Source organism: Camelus ferus, chromosome 33 (genome assembly GCF_009834535.1).
Source record: "Camelus ferus isolate YT-003-E chromosome 33, BCGSAC_Cfer_1.0, whole genome shotgun sequence".
Taxonomy (NCBI): Eukaryota; Metazoa; Chordata; class Mammalia; order Artiodactyla; family Camelidae; genus Camelus; species Camelus ferus.
The window spans coordinates 3,937,200-3,955,386 of record NC_045728.1 but is presented as its reverse complement, the minus strand read 5'-3'; the positions used below and the strand labels follow the sequence as shown (position 1 = coordinate 3,955,386).

General features: G+C 45.9%; 1 protein-coding gene across 3 annotated transcripts in view; it reads left to right on the top strand.

Moving 5' to 3' along the window:
- Positions 1 to 18,187, top strand: part of BARX2 (BARX homeobox 2) — a 64,651-nt gene that overhangs the window by 31,330 nt on the left and 15,134 nt on the right. Inside the window, exon 2 of one of the 3 annotated variants that reach the window (XM_032472539.1) lies at positions 12,633 to 12,695. The exons of the other annotated variants lie outside the window; for them this stretch is intronic. Coding sequence (XP_032328430.1) covers positions 12,633 to 12,695 — 63 coding nt within the window. The remainder of the gene's footprint in view (positions 1 to 12,632; positions 12,696 to 18,187) is intronic. 3 annotated transcript variants of the gene reach the window in all.

The window sequence follows — 18,187 nt, the reverse complement described above, 5'->3', positions numbered from 1 at the left end:
ATTTAACCAACCATCACGGAATGGGAGAGGGGAGAGAAAGATCGCTGGAGGAGAAACAGAGAGTGACACACCAGAAACTTCTGTTTCAGGCAGAGGAAAACAAAAAAACAAGTCTGAAAAAACCAGAGAGCTATTGGCTGCTAAATTATGATTGGGAATTTAAGCCCTTCTAAGAGTCTGGAGCTGTATCCTTACATATATTTGGAAACAGTTTCTAGTTGCAGGTGGAATCTGAGTTTTGCCTTAGAGAATTGCAGAGAATTAATTTCGGTTTTATAATTTAAAAGGCAAACGAGGACATGCTTCTTCCCAGTCCCCATGCTCAGCACTTGACGTGAATTATCTCGTTCGGTCCTCGCGGTGACTGCTGAGCTACATGCTATTATTCTGTCTTTTGCAGGTGGCAAAACCAAGGCTTATCGAGGTTAAAGTCATTTGTCACAGGTGACACAAGGTATGCAGTGGTTGTATGAGTGGTGTGGTTCTCGAGCTGGCCTTACACCCACCATCTTTGGGACCTGCGTGACCAGAGGGAGGCCAGAATGGGCCAAGTGTATTTATTTCTAGCACGTTGAGTGAGTAGCAGTTCAGGCCGAGTAGATCTTTGATGGGAACGGTGGGAAAGGGCACCCAGTTCAGTTGATCAGGGGTTTTGATGGCCATTACGTGAAATTTAACTTTGTATCTGGACCCAGAGAAGTCCTTGAAGGGTTTGGAGGCAGGGAGTGCAAGGATAAAAAGCATTTTTTAGGAAGACCTAAAAGCTGAAGACGTGGATACGGGTTCACAAGGCGTCTCGGTGATGTGAAGGCGGAGGCGCCTGCCCGCACAAGGTCGGTGACGGAGGGGAAGGGTGGGAGGGTGGAAGGCACTTCGGAGAAGGACTGTGCTTTATGCCCAAGGATGGCAGGGCCTGTAGGACTGGACAATAAATACCTCAGCAGCTATTTTGGTTTGATCAGAGTCTGAATTTCCTTACGCTGCACTGAGGTGGGGGGGCTTCGGAGCTGAGAATGTGCTTCCTTCTTTGAAGAAAAAGGCCAATGGCAATTTTTCTGAAATTGTTTACCTTTTATGTAAACTAGCTCTCAGCCCGTGAAGCTTGTATGACCTTCGATTCATTCAGTTCAGTTCTGGATAGTATTTAATTCAGACCTGTGACTAAGCTCCTTTGCATGGCTCATCTCAGAGCTTCTGAGATAAAGGAATTATGTAAGTTCAACCTTTCATTCTGAAGCAGGACTCTGGTCATATTTCTCAGCTGCCAATAAGCCCAAGTTCCCTGTTTTCTTTTCTTTAATATTAATTACAGCTCCTAGCTTGGGTCCAGATCTTTCCTTAAAAACCCAAGACTTTTCTCTACTGAATGAGACCTTCTCCGAGTCTTGGATAGGAAACTTCTCCTGATCGTTTCTTGGGCTTCCGTGTGCCGTGTCAATACATGTGTCTTCGAGTCCTGTGTTAGCCTGGGTGGAGTGACCGCAGAGAAAAGCAGGGGACGGGTCGAGGTCTGCTTGGGGCTCTCCTGTGACTGTGTCCGGCACTGGCTTAAGAAAGACCCAGCACCTCGATTACGAGTATCCTGGGTGTGTGAAAATGCTACCTGAACGAGGTGTGGGAAATTCAAATGCATATTACTAATGATTTTCATAAGGGCTAACATGTTTGGGCCAAAAATAATTAGCGTGAACAATAGAGCTGTCAACCAGGCTCTGGAATAACGAGATAGAAACTGATGAACAGACGCATTGCTCCTGTGGGCGCCGGCGTTTCATGATGACTAGTGCAGCATTGCTCATGTGTACCTGTGTTTACTAGTTACTTTATACCTATATTTGCTAGTGATTTTACTTTTGATTTACTTCTAATTTTAATTTAATATCAAGCCTTTTATTTTAATTACAAAGTTAGATGATTCTGCCCCCGCCGCCCGCCCCACGATGAACCTTAGGAGAAGGAGGGGTTTTGGTGCTTTGTGACTTTCTCCTTTCCTTCCCCTGGGACAGGCCTCGTAACTGGGCTCCTGATACGTGTTTTGATGGTGGCGATGAGAACGATGTTTTAAGTGCTAGCATCGCCTCGTCAGACAGACCCTTTGATGCTTCCGTGACTTCATGGTGTGTGGCCGGCCGGCCAGTTGTTCCCCCTTGTGGCCCTTTTCCCCTTTTAGATCCAAAAGCATCAGGAAAAGCCTTGCACCTTATTTTTGTAGCTGAGCCTCCAAGATGTCCTAGGAAATGCCCTCCCAGAACTATTCCAGGCAGCAAGCCTGCCTTCCTCCAGCTGCCCCGAGATTTCAGACAAGCGATGCTGGTTGCTCTGTGGAGCCCATTTGTTACAACTTGTATATTATATGCCTCTCCCATCACCTTCAGCATCTCTCCTCTCTCATCAGGAAAGACCAGATGCTGCCAGACCATGTCCCAGATCATAGGGCATCAGGTTCTGGACCCTTCTGGCTCCTTATTACAATGAAACTGTTCAGAGTCGTAAACTGAGGAGCAAACTCGTCCTTCATTGTGCAAGATATGTTTAGATGAGACATTTATCAAGACTTGGCTTAATAAACTCCTCTTCCTTCACCCCAACTCTCCTTTGTTCTCCTCCTCCTGCAGAAAAGAGACCAACATGCCATTTTAGGTCTTCTCTGAAGCGGTAGCTGACCCTAGATGTTTCTAAATTCAAAGTGTGGCTGAAGTCCCACCGCTTTCCCTGAAACTTCAGCGATACTGTTTCTTGAGACCGCTTCCTCTGAGCTCCAGCATCCCCTGGGCTCCCTTCTTAGGCTTCTGAGAGTCCACACTCAGAGAGACCTGTCCGGGGTCGGGGGTGTGGGACTTTTAGAAAGCTCCCTTGTTTCACCTTCTGTGGGAAGGATCGGATGAGACGAGGTGGCTGACCTTTGTGTGGACACCCCAGTGTAAGGCCTTCCCATCTGGTCTGCAGGCAGGGTTCCGGGCCGGGGCTGGCACAGAGGAAGGATAAGGCTGCAGGTGCTTCTTAAATCCTTACCTGTGACTCTGAGTTGTGTCAGCGCTTGGGTGTCATGCCGTGTCTGTGTCCTTGACTGATGGTGACGCTGGTGGTGGTTGTGGAGAGAGGGGGGTGAGGTTGGGATGGAGGTGGGAACATTGGTTAAGAAAGAGCAGCAAATGTGAGTGTGCAGAGCAGGAGGAACAGTGCTGGGGGACGGAGAAGTTTGGCAGGACAGGCTTTTCCTACACAAAATTCCTTAGGATGTGGGGGTGGGTGTAGCTCAGTGGTAGAGCGCAAGGTTAGCACGCACGAGGTCCTGGGTTCAATCCCCAGTACCTCCATAAAAAAGTAATAATAAAAATTTTTTAAAAAGAAAGAGATTCCTTAGGAGAAGTGAGCTGGCTCAGTGTTTCTGAACAATTTCTTTGACTGTGACGCCCACAGAGTTTGAAACCGAGGATGGTCTAGGTCCTTGCTGGTAAAGGAGAACTTGAGGGGTCTGTCAGCTCCTGGCGCTGGTGTCTTGGGGCTGATTATCCCCCCTTTGAGCTCTGACCAGCCAGAAGCCCTGAGCAGCAAGTGAGCGGGTTAACCAGTGGTCACCACTAGTTTGTATTTAGTGAATTCCTTAGAAAGGTGACGCTTGACCCTGAGTCCAGTAAACGTCACCATGGGCCTGAAAACGGGAAAGCCTGACTGTGCCCTCCCGCTCCTTCGTGAACAGACGTGAACAGACGCTCGCTGCTGGGGTGCCGCCTGGCTGCTGCTGGGGGCTATTTTTGGAGGCTTTTGCAGTGTCCCAGGAGTATATCTGTCCAAGGTCTTTGTACTTGAAACGACATTAAACACTCCTGCCATCCGCCAGTCCTCTGCTGAGTCGTGGGACCATAATGAGGACACAGCAGATGCGAGAGGGACCCCGCTGGGCCCGGACTCCCTCTCGGCCCCGCTCCCAGTGATGGGGAGACAGACACTCCCACTGGGGCAGCTCTCATCGCGGGCTCTCAGATGTGTGACGAGAGGGGAGGGCCGGGTCTGGCCTGAAAGGCCCTGGCGGGCAGCGGGCGCCGAGGCCGGTGAGCGGAGCTCCTGCCTGCAGGGCCAGCTGTGTGTGTGCTCTACTCACTGAGGCCGGAACGTTGCTTTTATCAGAAATCCTCTTTTTTGTGCCAAATCTAAAGAGCAGAGATAAATACCTTGCAGTTGTTGGAGGGAGGTGGGCCTGGTACAGGATCACAGGTGCTGGTGGTTAGCTGTGCCCGGGGAAACCGGGCTCTGTGACATTGACAGCAAGAGGGGAGATGCTCCGGACGGTGGACTGTGCTTGGCCGGGGCCCCCGTCGGATAAGACCCGCAGCCACACTGGTACCGCCCTTTCCAGTTTCTAACACTTTACATAAAGTGAAATGTATCAGTTATTACACTGACACTTGTCTGATTTTCCATTTTCTGATTAAATTTCTAAACCTTTTTTTTTTTTTTAATTGAGGTATATATAGTCAGTTACCATATGTCAGTCATCTCTGGTGCACAGCGCAACGTCCCCGTCATGCATATACATACATATATTTGTCAAAGCCTTATTCTGATATTCATCTTATTAAATAGGCAAAAGAAATCCTAAATTTTAAAAATATGTACTTACTTTAAAAACCTGTTTTTATAAATTGATATACTTCAGTTAAAAAATAAAGAATCTGTGCTTTTAAGTAATCTTGGTCAAATTCTACCCTGCGTTGTATTGACCTTACTTTTTTTTTCTGTCAATAGAATGACAACTTTTGAACCAACAGTCCTGAACTCAGAATCTAGCGATGAGAGAGAGAGAATTTATTTGTGTCCTCACAACTTCTCTGCAGCGTTTGTTAACTTGTTACCAGCTGGGGAAATAAATTTGACTAATTAGGGGAAACCAAAAGCAGGGTGGATATTGATCTCTAGGAATAATGGTTGCAGGTTCCATAAAAATGCGTCTCTACTTTTCACATGGTCAGTGGGGACATGGCTCATGGAAAATGAGAAAATTCCTGGGCATCTGGCTACAGATCCAAGTGCTCTGCCCGTGTGTACGGCGTGGCGCAGTTCTTTGGTCTCGGTAATCGGCTCGTTATTTCTGTGTTAGATGGGTTTCAGAAGGTCCTGTGTTGTTTCAACCCAAGCTATTGCCCAGGAAACACAACTGTTTATGCTCTGTTCTTGGCTGGACTGAAACCATGGCGCCATCTTTCTTCCAGGCAGAGCAGAGCCTCTCCAGTTAGGACCACCTAGACCTTTCAGAAATCTGTGAGCCGCGCTTTCTCTGTGTGAGGGAGTAGACGTAACTTTTTTTGGTGTCTTTATCTCTGTAGATTTAAATTTTCTACACTGAAGCATGTTGCTCCCTATTGGGAAAAAATTAATGTGATTTAAGAAGAAACAAAAATGCTGTATCCTCTGCCTGTCTTTTTTGGGAGGAGGAGGCCCCGTGTCATGAAAATTCCGGGGCCTTGAGATAAGTATTAACTGTTCTTACGCAGCGTGAACCAACGCCTGCGCCTAACTCAAGAGTACACCCTGGAAGAGGCAGAGGGTGTTCAGGGGGCACGAACGGACCTCCACTGTCTGCAACACCAGACGGTCAGAAAGGCAAGTCCCTGGGAACTTGTAGTTTCGAATTTTGGAAGGTAGCATATGACTGTGCGCATGGCCATGAGCGAAACAGGTTTCTGGTCAGGTTCCAGATACTTGCCCTCGTTATCAGATAATCTTTGTGAGCAGTAGGAGAGAGGTGTGTGTGCAGGGTCTGGCCCACGGTGATGCTCAGTACACTGTCCTTCCTTTGTGCCCGTCCATCCCTTGCCTTGACATTGTGGGTGGAACTGAAGGGACGTGAGATTGATTTAGCAGCTTGTTGAGTCTCTTTTCTTTTGAAGAGATTGACCCTTTCTAAGAGCCTTACCATAAGGGGAGGTGTTTTTTTGTTTTTGTTTTTTTTTAATGAACAAAATGTTTGTTGCAAGACATCGAGTTGTATAGTATAATCATATATAATACAGTCAAAGTTGTAACATAATCAAAGGTCTACCCTTACTTCCTCCTTTCTCCCTAAACTTGTACTAGCCCCATTTAGGAGAAAATTTTCAAGCAGAAGTCTTTCAGATTGGCTGGCAGAAGTATCATATAACTAGCTGTTCACCTCTGATACACACAAGCTTCCTTAAAAAATGGATCACATGATTACAGCCATTATAGAAAACAGTATGGAAGTTCCTAAAAAAAGTTAAAAATAGGACTACCCTATGATCCAAGAGTCCCACTTCTGGGTATGTATCCAATGGAAATAAAATCACTCTCTTGAAGAGACAGCTGCACACTCATGTTCAATGCAACATTATTCACAACAGCCAAGACATGGAAGCAACCCAAGTGTTCACCGACAGATAAATGGATGAAGAAAATGTGAGATAAATATCTACATATACATTCCATATATAATGGAATATTATTCAGCCTTGAAAAAGATGAACTTTTTCTGTGACAACATGGACGAAACCTGGAGGACACTGTGCTGAGTCAGACAGAGAAAGGCAAATGCTACATGATATCCCGTAAGGGTGCAGTCTAAAATAGTACAAGTCATAGAAGAGTAGTCATGGGGAGCTGATGGCTGGGGAAAACAGGGAGATGCTGGTCAAAGGGTACAAACGTTCACTTACAAGATGAGTATTTTCTGGAGATCCTAATGCACAGCATGGGAGCTCTAGGTAACAATAATGTATTGTATACTTGAAATTTGTGAAGAGAGTAGCTCTTAAGAGTTCGTACCAGGCACCGAGAAGGTAACCATGTGAGGTGATGGGTATGCTAATTGGCTGGATTGTGGTAATCATTTCCCAGTGTATACATAGGTCACATCATCAGGTTGTACACCTGTTAATATATACAGTTTTTATTCACCAGTCATACTTTAGTAAAGCTGGAAAGAAAAGAAAAGAAGAAATTGCAAAAGCCCAGAAACTTCCAAGGTAATGTTTACCATGTCTTCTCAGACTGTTAAAATTGTGGTGCTTTTAACACTGGGTTGCAGGATAAAAGAGTTAACCACAAAAAAACATGGATCACACGAATGAGGAAAAAGAAGTATCTGAGGCCAAACAATACTCAGCATTTTGGTGGCTCTTGCCTAGACAGGCACACAGTGACGTGGACGGAGCATTTGTTCCTGTTCCCCTGGAGATCTGAGCGCTGGTCCTAGTTCAGACGTCGACTTTCTGTGTGACTTTAACACCTGATCCCATCAAAGGCTGGGTTAGAAAAGAGCAATCTCTGTGTGTTGTTATTCAGTGTGTCACTCGCTATAAATCACATAGCCTCCAAGTCTTAATTGTGCATGGTGAGATTTATGCAAAGGGAGTCTTTTGCCTTTTATAGTTATGATCTGTGTGACCTATGAGGCTATCGGATGAGTGAAGAGTTTATCACTCCACTCCCTCGTGAACTGACAAGATTTAGTAGAGCCGAAGAAGTTCCCTGCATGCATTAATATTCTCGCTCTTAGCACATCATTTAATTCAGCTGGCGTCTGTTTACTGGGTATCCTTTGCAAAGTATGGGAAGTACATTGTAGGAAACAGAAGTATAAGACAAAGACTTTACGACTGAGGTGAGAAATGTAGGAGACACTCACTGGCTCTGAGGGTGCTCATAAAGTCGTTCCATCTTGGTACCAGAAGGGACCTTAAAAACCAGCCAACTCCCCCATTTACAGATGAGAATTCAGAGAAAGAGAGGCCTCAGTGCGGACTGAGGCTCAGGCAAGCCTAACGGCACTGTTGAGGGTAGAGTTGCATCTTAAAAAGACAGGATGTGGCCCCGTACAGGGAGCAGCTTTGGTCCTGGTTGGCCAGTTGGGTACTGTGCTCCACGTGATTGTGTTGTAGAACCTTACTGCTGTGGTTCCTACTATTGTTGCAGAAAAGCGTGTTACAGCTCAATGTTATAGCTCAGTTGTGACAGCAACCTGGATCTGCGTGAGAGACCAAGCAGCACTCGGAGGGTTGGAGAATGGAGAACTCAGGTTTATTACACCAGCAGGCCCAGAGGAGTTAACACTCCAAGCTCTGGACCCCTGTCTGTAGGTTTACACAGGCTTTTATAGGCTACCAGTTTAGACCTTGCAACATTTTGTAACATTGTATGCAAATGAGGTATAACAAAGGTGACTAATTAGGAACAAGCTTTGTAGTAATGGACCAATCAGGAGTGAGCTCCATGCAAATGAAGCTCCACAAATGGACCAATCAGGAGTTAGCTCAGGGAACCAATAGAATCTTAGGGATAAGATCCGCTTTCCTAGAAGTAAGCTGTTTCAGAGTTTAAAAAGCAAGATAATGCCACTAGGCCAGGGAACCAGATGGTGCTGGCAGTAGAGTAGTGACCCTGCCTGGGGGCCCTGCCTTTTTCATGGGGCTTCCCACCTCACTATTACTCCTTACACTGTTTTCCCTTGTTACGTACAAGAGCAAGGCTCAAACACGAGTAAATATGGGTGTCTGTTGTATAATTTTCCCGCTAATTTTGGGGGTACACGGCTGCCATTTGATCTTAACACCTTGAATAAAACGGAGGGGAACTTTTTCATTCTCTCCAACAAGAGCCTTCCACCAAATACAGAGCTTTTTTCCTCCTCTCTTCAATGGGTAGACTCCTCCAAAGCTTGCATCCTTTTTGCAGTGTAGTTCTGTGTCCCTGGGCCACGTTAGCTGCGTAAGTTTTAAGGGGTCCACTTTTATCAGAAAACAATGGGATCCCAGGAAGAGGAGAGCTTTCCGTAGACGTCACATGACCGTCTGCATGACATCGTGGCATCCTGATGGAAATGCCTGTTTTCTGCCTATCATCACGGCAGAGGGAAATGTTCTGGTTCCTGACTGGACTGGGGGGGCCTTCGCAGACACTGGGTTATTTGAGAGGTTCCAGTTTAATGTTCTGCCTTTCTGTTCCAGCAAAGAACTCTCCCCACTTGCCCACAATCAGCAGAACCAATTTTGATATCAGAAACTCTTTAGGTAATCTTCAGTAAGGTCCAAATGCCTTTTTAGCCTGTGTTTTTTTTGTTTTGTTTTAAAGAAAAAATTTTTTTACAGTTACTATTTGGCAAATCTGTATACTTTACCTGGTTCTTTTTATCCACTGTTTGTCTCTGAATGGAATCTCAGCTAATGCCATCCTCATCTTTCAGTTTAAATGACACTGTTACGGGGAGATGCCGACTGCCTCACCCTGGGTTAATCCTCTTGCTGAATGCTCCTCAGACACCCTGAATTACTTGCTTCTCAACTGTCTGCCATCTTGACCATCAGCTGGTGGGCAGAGACCTGATCTGCCTTGTGTACTGTTTATTCCCAGTTCTTGGCACGGTATCTCCACTAGGTATTCCAAAACTTGTTAAATTGAATTGAATTTCACTCTCTTGTAGCCCACATTGTTTCTAACTCTTTGCAACTAAAGGCAAACTATAGAGAATATATTTAAGCTGGGATTAGAATGCATAGGGAGAAGAGGGAAATTAAATTGGACTTAGAAATTTACATTTTCACATAAGCTGTTCTGAGCTTGGCAGACAGTTCTCGTCCTGTGACCCATGGGGCCACTTGCAGAAAGTCACCTCCTGTGGCTTTTCCTTGAAACTGCCTGGTGCCCTGGAAGCATCAGAGAAGGGGGGTCATTTTCAAAATCTATGTCAGAAGAGTTTCTAGTGAACAAACATGTTGAAAGCATCTCATTCTTGAAACCCTCTGGCCCTTTTCACTGGCCTGGTTCTCTTGCTGCTGCTGCTTGCTTCATAGGTTACAGGGTCTGTCTCGTTTGCTGATTCTGTTTTCTTTTTGGCTCCATTGATGAAAATGTACCAAACCCAAGGCCCCATCCTCCATCCTCTGTTGGTCTTAAATCTTCCTTCTTGGGAGAGGAATTCTACTTTCAACCCTTCAACTCTTGTTCTGGGTAAAATCCACACACCCATCTCTTGAGTCCTTCGGGACTCATCTAGGAACCATCACTTCAGCATCTGCTTTTACCTCAAACTAAGCCTCTGCGAGCCTTATCCTTTCTACCGAAAGGGTCTCACCTGGCAGAGGCCGAGGTGCCCCGATTCCAGCAGTTACCGCTGGAGTCCGAGTCTTCTGCCACGTCTGGATGCCTGCCCTCGTCTCCCACCCCACCCCGGGGGTCTCCAGGTCCTGTTGGATGTGCCTCGGCAGTGACGGGAGTCTGTTCCTTCCTTTCCCTTCGTAAGCTGGCTCCGCCTCTTCTCAGCACCAGCACTGTTGGCTCCGTCCCGAAGGCCCGTGGCTCTTGGGCCACTCAGCATTTGCCACGCGGTTCTTTGTTTGCTTATTTGCCTCTTATTTTAACGTCTCATTTCCCCACTTAGATAATCAGCTTCTGAGGGCAGATGGGGAATTGTCTCTCCTTCTCTAGCAGTTGGCTCAGAGCTGAGCAGCCGTTTGGTAGAATTCAGCATTGATGGCGACAGCAAATCAGAGGACTCCTCCTGGTCAGCTCTGTGCGGACTCTGTCCCTGTGACAGCAGGACCTCAACCAGAAAAGATGACGTACAAGCCACAAGACAAAGGCGGGGAGGGCTCGGTCAGCACAGGAGAGCAGTGTAGACTTCTTAGTGAACCGAGGCATCTCCAACACATGGAAAATGCGTGCTTTTTGACCATTGGAAGAAGTGCCTGCCTTCTTTGGTGTGGGTCTTCATTGTTTATGGAAGTTTTTTATACTCATGATCCAGTGTTATCCTTCAGCAAGCTTGGCAGGAGTACTACTATTGCCATTTGATAGAAGAGAAAGTGGAAGCTTGGGAACTGTGGTCTGACCAAGGCCGCAGAGCCCAGAGGTGTCAGCACCATGTCTCCAGCCCCAATCTTCCGATTGGGTAAAATCAGTTCAGGTAAGGTATGGAGTTAAACTCTAGGAAGGCACACTTATTAATTCTGTCCTAAGGAAGTCTGCAGTCTAGCTGAGAAATAATAAGATGGGGAAACAAATGAACTAAGTAAGGCTGAATAAGGGCACACAAAAAGCTGTGGGTGCGTGGAGGCAGGAGTGATTAACTCGGTCTTTGTCAAACAGCAGCTGCTCAGGGAGGCCTTCCCTCCATGAGAGACTGGGAGGCAGGGCCAAAAGCAGGTAGGTGAAGGTAACGGCGGAATGACCAGGAGCGCAAAGACAGCGCCCTTCCCGGTGTGTTCTTCGGCTGACGGAGATGCGGGGCGGTGCTGGCTAGAGGGTGGACAGTGACCACACTGGGTGGACGATGACCATCTTAGGCAGGGCGGGCAGGTCTGTAAACCTCCAGCTTCATTGATTTCACGCAGCTCCCGGTGCAGCCCAGCGCTCTGTGGGCATCTGTAGTTGTGATGACATTACAGGTTGAATGCAATGAGACTGGGCCTGTCTCTCTGCAGAATCAGGGATCTGAAAAGATGGCGTGATGCAGTCCAGCCAGCCAGGGCTGCGCTGTGTCCTTTATTTCCCCAATCTTCATTTTCCCAAGTCTCTAAAATGTTTTCTCCCCACTCCATCCCTTTGTGTTTCAACCTTTGTGAACTTGCTTAAGGTTTCGATTTAATGAGATGCTTCTTCCAGAGTCTACATTCTGGCAGGTGCATGAGGATTTTGGAATAAATGTATTCCACATGTTTCTAATTCATTTACACTTAACTCATCAAAATGCCCACCAGCTTTTTTTTTTTAATGAGGTCGTTAATGGCCAAGATGTTTTTTCAGCCTTTGAGTTGGCCTCTTAAAACATTTTCTTTTTCCTTTAGTCATACAAAGCCACAATTTGTAAAGGGAGCATCTGTTCCATGAATTCTCGCTGGGCTAGAAACTCAGTGTGTCGCAAATTAAAAGGCAAAGCAGAGCCTCTTTATATTTCCTTTCCTCCCCTCCTTGCTCACAGGTTATCCGTACAGACAAGTACTGAACTTCCACGTCTGGTTGCCACTTACCCTCAGCTCAGCCTTTCCTTAGTCCCATTCAGTGTAAGACGAGGCACGTTAATTTTGACCACCCCACCTCTGTCACCCCATCTCCGTTATCCCTGCAGTTCTTAGAAACTGACTTTGGTGCCATCTTGTGTCCCACCAACTTCATCCTTCTTTGCCTAAGACTAACCTTGGGGAGGGCTGGGACTGTTCTGCACAGCTCTGCAAAACCACCGTAGTTATTTCTGGAGCCTCGATGACTTGAGGTGGGTGGCTGGCCAGGTTAGCCTTGTCACTCATTTCCTTCAGCTCCCTGGTTGCTGTCAGCCTCAGGAGGCCGGGGTAAAGACCGCCACTTGGCAAAGGGAAGCAGGCAGATTCCAGCGTGGCTGAATCTTGCTTTGCCTACAAATGCACAGAGGCTATGAAGATACACCCGAGTAGTTCACCAGCGGCTGCTTTTTTTTTTTTTTTTTTTTTTTTTTTTTTTTGAGAGGGGGTTGGGGAGAGGTAATTAGTTTGTTTAGTTATTTCTTAGTGGAGGCACTGGGGATTGAACCCAGGACCTTGTGCACGCTAAGGATACACTACCACTGAGCTCTACCCTCCCACCCCCCCACTGGGTCTGCTTTCTTGGTAAGAAAAAAACCCGTCTACTTTAATTTGGCTCGTTCACAGAGCATCCAGCCACCAACGTGCAAAGAGAGAAAAGGGGACCAACAGCAAGGAGGTGCCCTCCAGGTGAGTCGCATCGCAGACGCAGGTGCATTTAGTCTTCACGGCAATCTACCAGGGCGACCGTGAGTAGCCCTACTTACGGAAGAGGAACTGGAAACTAGGGAGGTTTTGATAACCGGCTCAGTGAGGTCCTGCTCTTCCCGCTGCCCCAAATTGCCAGCCGATTGGTCTGGCTGTGGCTTCTGGGGACAATTTCCGTGTGGGTGGTTGTATGATTTTTTTTCCCCAGGAAGCTCAGCCCGAGCTACCTAGTTGTTCCACCGAGTCTCCCTTTCAGGTTAACTGGATACGTCCCTCCCGGGCCTGTGTGCGCTGCCTGTGCGCCTCTGAAGCCTTCTGCGGCTACAGGTCACACATTCCCAGGACATAAATCAGTCAAGCAGGCAGCTTAGAGATTCTTACCCACTCAGACCTTCGGCCCTCGCTTGTGTCAACCGGAAGTGTGGGAGTGGAGAGCCAGTCTGGGGACTGGTATGCTGGAGGAATGGAAGGGGAGCCACAGGAGATGTGTAGGAGCAGACACTGTTCCTTGGGGATTCTGCTCTGGGGTTCAAGTCCAGCTGTAGCCGGAGGGGACTGGCTTCCACTGGGAGGGAGGACTTCGCCGGGCGAAATGTGCCTAGAATCAGCCGCCCTGCCTCGAGCCTGTGCTTGGCCCACACGTGTTCATGTGCACGGACTGCACTCAGTTTGCAGAATCAACGCAACAGACCATCCCCTGTTAGCCTCCCAAATGTCCTCATCTCCCCAGGCTCCCTGGAGCGTCCCCTGGCATCAGCCTACCACGAATACACTCAGGTTTTCTAGTCCCAGAACAGATTCTCAAACATTTGTCCAGGTGTACGGCACACAGTTATGTGATACCCACCCTGCAGCAAAGCCTTGGTTGGGGGAGGGGTTGAAGGAAAACACCTATTTGAAGATGCATTCATTGCGGTCATGTTTACACTCCTTTGTCAGCTAGAAATGTGTTTGTTTAAACAGTGTCTTTGGTTTATTAGAGGCATTCCTCCCTCTCAGTAGCAGATAATGTGCTTGAATTTCACAAGTGGATGTAAATGAGCCAGGGTAGCAGGGCAGCTGTCTTCAGTCAACAGCTTCACATAGTGATAATTCTCAGGAAAAGAGAAAGGCCTACTGCATACGTAGAGTTACACATCATCTGCCTTCTCAGTAACCAGAGTGCCCCCCACAACGTATTTTCCCTCTGTTTTTAAAACCCAAAATTGATGTTTAGCCAAAATATAAATACATGGCTGGACTATCTCACAGTACTTTCATGAGGATATGAAATGGGGGTGTGCGAGTCCTTTGTGAAATTAAAGCTCTGGGCCAATGCAATTTTGTTGGAAATCGGGTCATATATTAAAACAAGGAAAGACAGCAAGCAGCTGGCCAATGTGTATCTGGTCTCACTTTTCTGCTCCCGTGGGTTTGCCTCTCAGGGGACTTTGCTGCACACACAGTACTCACCCTGCGTCCCATTCCAGCCATGCTCATTCCTCCCTAACCTTGTTCCTAGCAAACTCAGGGCCTCACTGAAGGTGTATTTATTTACAGTGAGGGTCCTCCTGAACCCCCAGACATTTCAGCATCACCGTGGCCTCGTGTGCGCGTCTCTGACATCAGTGCTCTCAACCACTGGGGCACCGTGCAGTTTTGTCACTGAATTTGCACCGGAACACTGGGTCAGGATTCCTGAAACTGTGGATTTTGGTGATTAAGATGTTGCCTTCAGTCACTACCATTCTTCAGAGGTTTTTTTGTGTTTGTTTTTCCAAGGAAGGTTTTCATTAGGTCTTAAACTTTATGGAACCAAATTGCATAAAAGCCATTTAGCAGTAACAGCAATTGCTTTCAAACCATCAGAGAATAGGATCACCAAAAGAATTACCTTCCCCTGTATGAATCTGTGAGGTCAGTGTATGTCTGATAAATTTTTAGTGGGATTTGCTTTTTTAGAAACTAACACAAGTTGTTTCTAAAATTCAGCTGGAAAAATCAATGATAATAGCCAAGAGAATTTTGTAGAAAGAATCAAAAGGGGAAATTTGTTCTACCAGATACTAAAACTCCCTAAAAACCCACTGTAGTAAGAGTGGGAAGGTCCTAAAATAGGATCATATATTAGTTCAGAGTCCAAAAACAGACATGCGAATACATAATATACCCCAGCTATTCCTAGAGCCCCATGTGGCCCAGTGTAACTGTAGAATTAGACTCAAAGACAACAGAAATCTGATTACAGAAGCCTTGAACAGGAAGATCTTTACTTCTTAAAGGAATGTATTCTGGATTTTACCCAGTACACCCCCAAAATGTGTTTCAGAAATCCTCTCAAAGCAGCTTTCCCTCTCCCCAAAGTTGCAAACTCATGGCAGCTTCAAACAACTCTGCCCCTCTCTCTGATCCACCTGGTTTCCGAGCTCTCACCTCCCCGCCCCCGCTCCTTCTGCGCACCCCCCACCCTCACGTACCTGCACCACAACTGTGTTCCCTATTTGTAACCAACCCCACAGAGGACAGCCTTCAGGAAGGGTGGCTCTGGTCCCAGTTTGACAGATTTCCTAGAAAGCAGGAAATTCTCAGAATTCTAATAAACAAAAATTACCAATGTCATCTCTTTGGGAACTTAATGTATCTTAAAGCTGGCATTTTAAGTCATAGATTAGTCAATGTAGGGTTTTGGGATTGTTGGCTATACATTTAGAAAAAATAAAATGACATATTTATATTTTACAAAACACTTTGTAACTATGTGTTTCAGTAGATTAGAGTGCATATTGCTAGATCTGGAACATGGGCATGTTTGTAGATACATAGCAACAATTATTGAAGTTTATTTCTAAGATTTGGGGTTGAAAACTGAGGGGAGACCTCTATTTTATATATTTCTAAATTGTTTTAAATTTCTTTTTTTTAACAAATTGGGTTTTTTTAACAAAAAAACAAAAGAGCAGTTAAAATATTCACTGTTACTTGTTTTTAATTTGTTTTTGATTTGTATTCAGTAAGAATTCACTATTTTAGTGTACGGTTATGAGTTTAGACAAATGCATTAAGTTGTATAACCACTACCACAATCAAGATACAGAACAGTCTCATCATGTTACCCGTCGCCCCGCCAATTCCCTCACGTTACTCCTCTGTAGCCACATTCTTCCCCTACCCTTGACCTCTGGCAGTCACTCGTCTGCTCTCCATCTCTAGCTCTGCCTTTCCCAGAATGTCATGCAGGTGGAATCATACAACCCTTTGAGTCCAGCTTCTTTCCCTTAGGAAAATTCATCTGCGGTTCACCCGCGTTGCTGCGTGTTTCAAGCTTGTTCCCCTCTTACTCCTGAGTAGTATTGCCTTGTATGTACGTGCCACAGTGTATTTCCCCATCCTCGGTTGAGGGGTATTTGGATTGATTCCAGCTTTTGATCATTACAGTCGGCTCTCCACAATCCCAGGTTCTGCATCCGTGGATGCAACCAACACAACCATAGATGGAAAATTTGAGGGGAAAAATTCCAGGAAGTTCCAAAAAAGGAAAACTTGAATTTGCCGTGTACTGGAGACTGTTTATGGAGTGTTTACATTGTATCCAGTATTAGAAGTATTAGAGATGATTTAAAGTGTACAGGAGGATGTGTAGGTTATATGCAAATACTACACCATTTTATCTCAGGGACCTGGGCATCCCCAGATTTTGGTGGGGTGGGGGCGGGGCGTTCCTGGAACCAGTGGCCTTCGGACACCAAGGGAGGACTGCACTAACACTGCTCCTGTAAACATGTGCATGGAAGTTTTTGTGTCCTTTTCACCTGGATTAACACCTAGGAAGCGGATTGTTGGATTATATGAAAGCTGTATGTTTAACTTCGGAAAGCAGCCGGGCAGTTTGTTACAAAGAGGCTGCACCCTTCTGCATTCCCACCAGGATGCTGTGAGTTCCAGCTGGTCTACAACCTCATCAGCACATGATGCTATCAGCTTATAAAATGTTTCAGACCATCCTGACACACGTGGAGGAGTATTACAGCCCTAAGTTGCATTTTCCTAATGACTAATCATAAAAGCATCTTTGCATGTGAAATGTCTGTTCAGAACTTCTGCTCCTTTACGTATGGGGTTATTTTTAAATTGTTGAATGTTGAGAGTCCTTTCGTTCTTCCTTTCGTCATGTATTCTGGATACGGATCATTTGTCAGGTGTGAGGTCTGTGCTGTCTTTCAGTCTGTAGCTTATCTTTTTGTTTTAACGGTATCCTTTGCAGAACAAAACCTAATTCTCTGCTCCTGCGCTCACCTGTGCATGCATTCGGTCCCCCCCCACAGCAGCGAGGGGAATCCTAAATCAGAGCAGGTCCTTTCCCAGCTCACCTCTCGTCAATGGTTTTATCACATTCTGAATAAAATCCAAATTATTTGCTCTGGCTGACGAGCGCCTACGTGATCTGGCTGCAGCAGATTTTCCAAGGTTTTATTTCCTGTGGCCTCCCTCCTTGTTTGCTCTACCTTTTCTCTCTTTGAACACAGCTCCTTCCCTCTTCTGGGCTTTGCAGGAGCTGGTTCCCTGCGGGCACACGCCTCTCCCTTGAGTCACTAACCTGCTGAAATGTCACCTCTGGCACAGAGGCCTTTCCTTGACTCCCCCGCGTAAAATTCCTGCCCTCCTTACGGCCCCGCCTTCACAATCTGCCGTTTTCTTCAGAGACTTTATCACTACCTGGCATTATTTGTTTATTTATTTGTTCACCGTCTATCTCCCCGAGAGGAACGCAAGCTCTGACCTCAGCTTCAAGATCTGAGTGCAGCCCACAGTAGGTGCTCCGTACACACGGATGGCAGGATGGAACGCAGGGCTGGACTAACACGGGGGCCTTCCATCTCACCCTCTCCCCCGCCCACGCCTTCTCCACACGTCATCAGTGTTAATAGTTTGGTGACTAACTACCCGGACTTCTTTTAAAAATGCAGTTGTAAATGCAGACACACGCACAGATTTTTTCAATGATAATGCAAATGTGTCTATACCTTAATTTCCTCTCGATGTGTTTTCTTTTTTCTTTTTAATTGAAATACAGTCAATTACAGTGTGTCCATTTCTGGTGCACAGCAGTGTCCCAGTCATGCATATACATACATATATTCATTTTCATATTTTTTTCATTAAAATTTATTACAAGATACTGAACATAGTTCCCTGTGCTATACAGAAGAAACTTTTTTTTGCATTTATTTTATTTTAAACATTTTATTGAGTTATAGTCATTTTACAATGTTGTGTCAAATTCCAGTGTAGAGCACAATTTTCAGTTATACAGGAACATACATACATTCATTGTCACATTCTCTTTCGCTGTGAGCCACCACAATAGCCTGTATGTATTTCCCTGTGCTACACAGTACAATCTTGTTTATCTACAGAAGAAACTTTTTCAAAAAATCCATTTTTATATATATAGTGGCTAACATTTGTAAATTTCAAACTCCCAAAATTATCCCTTC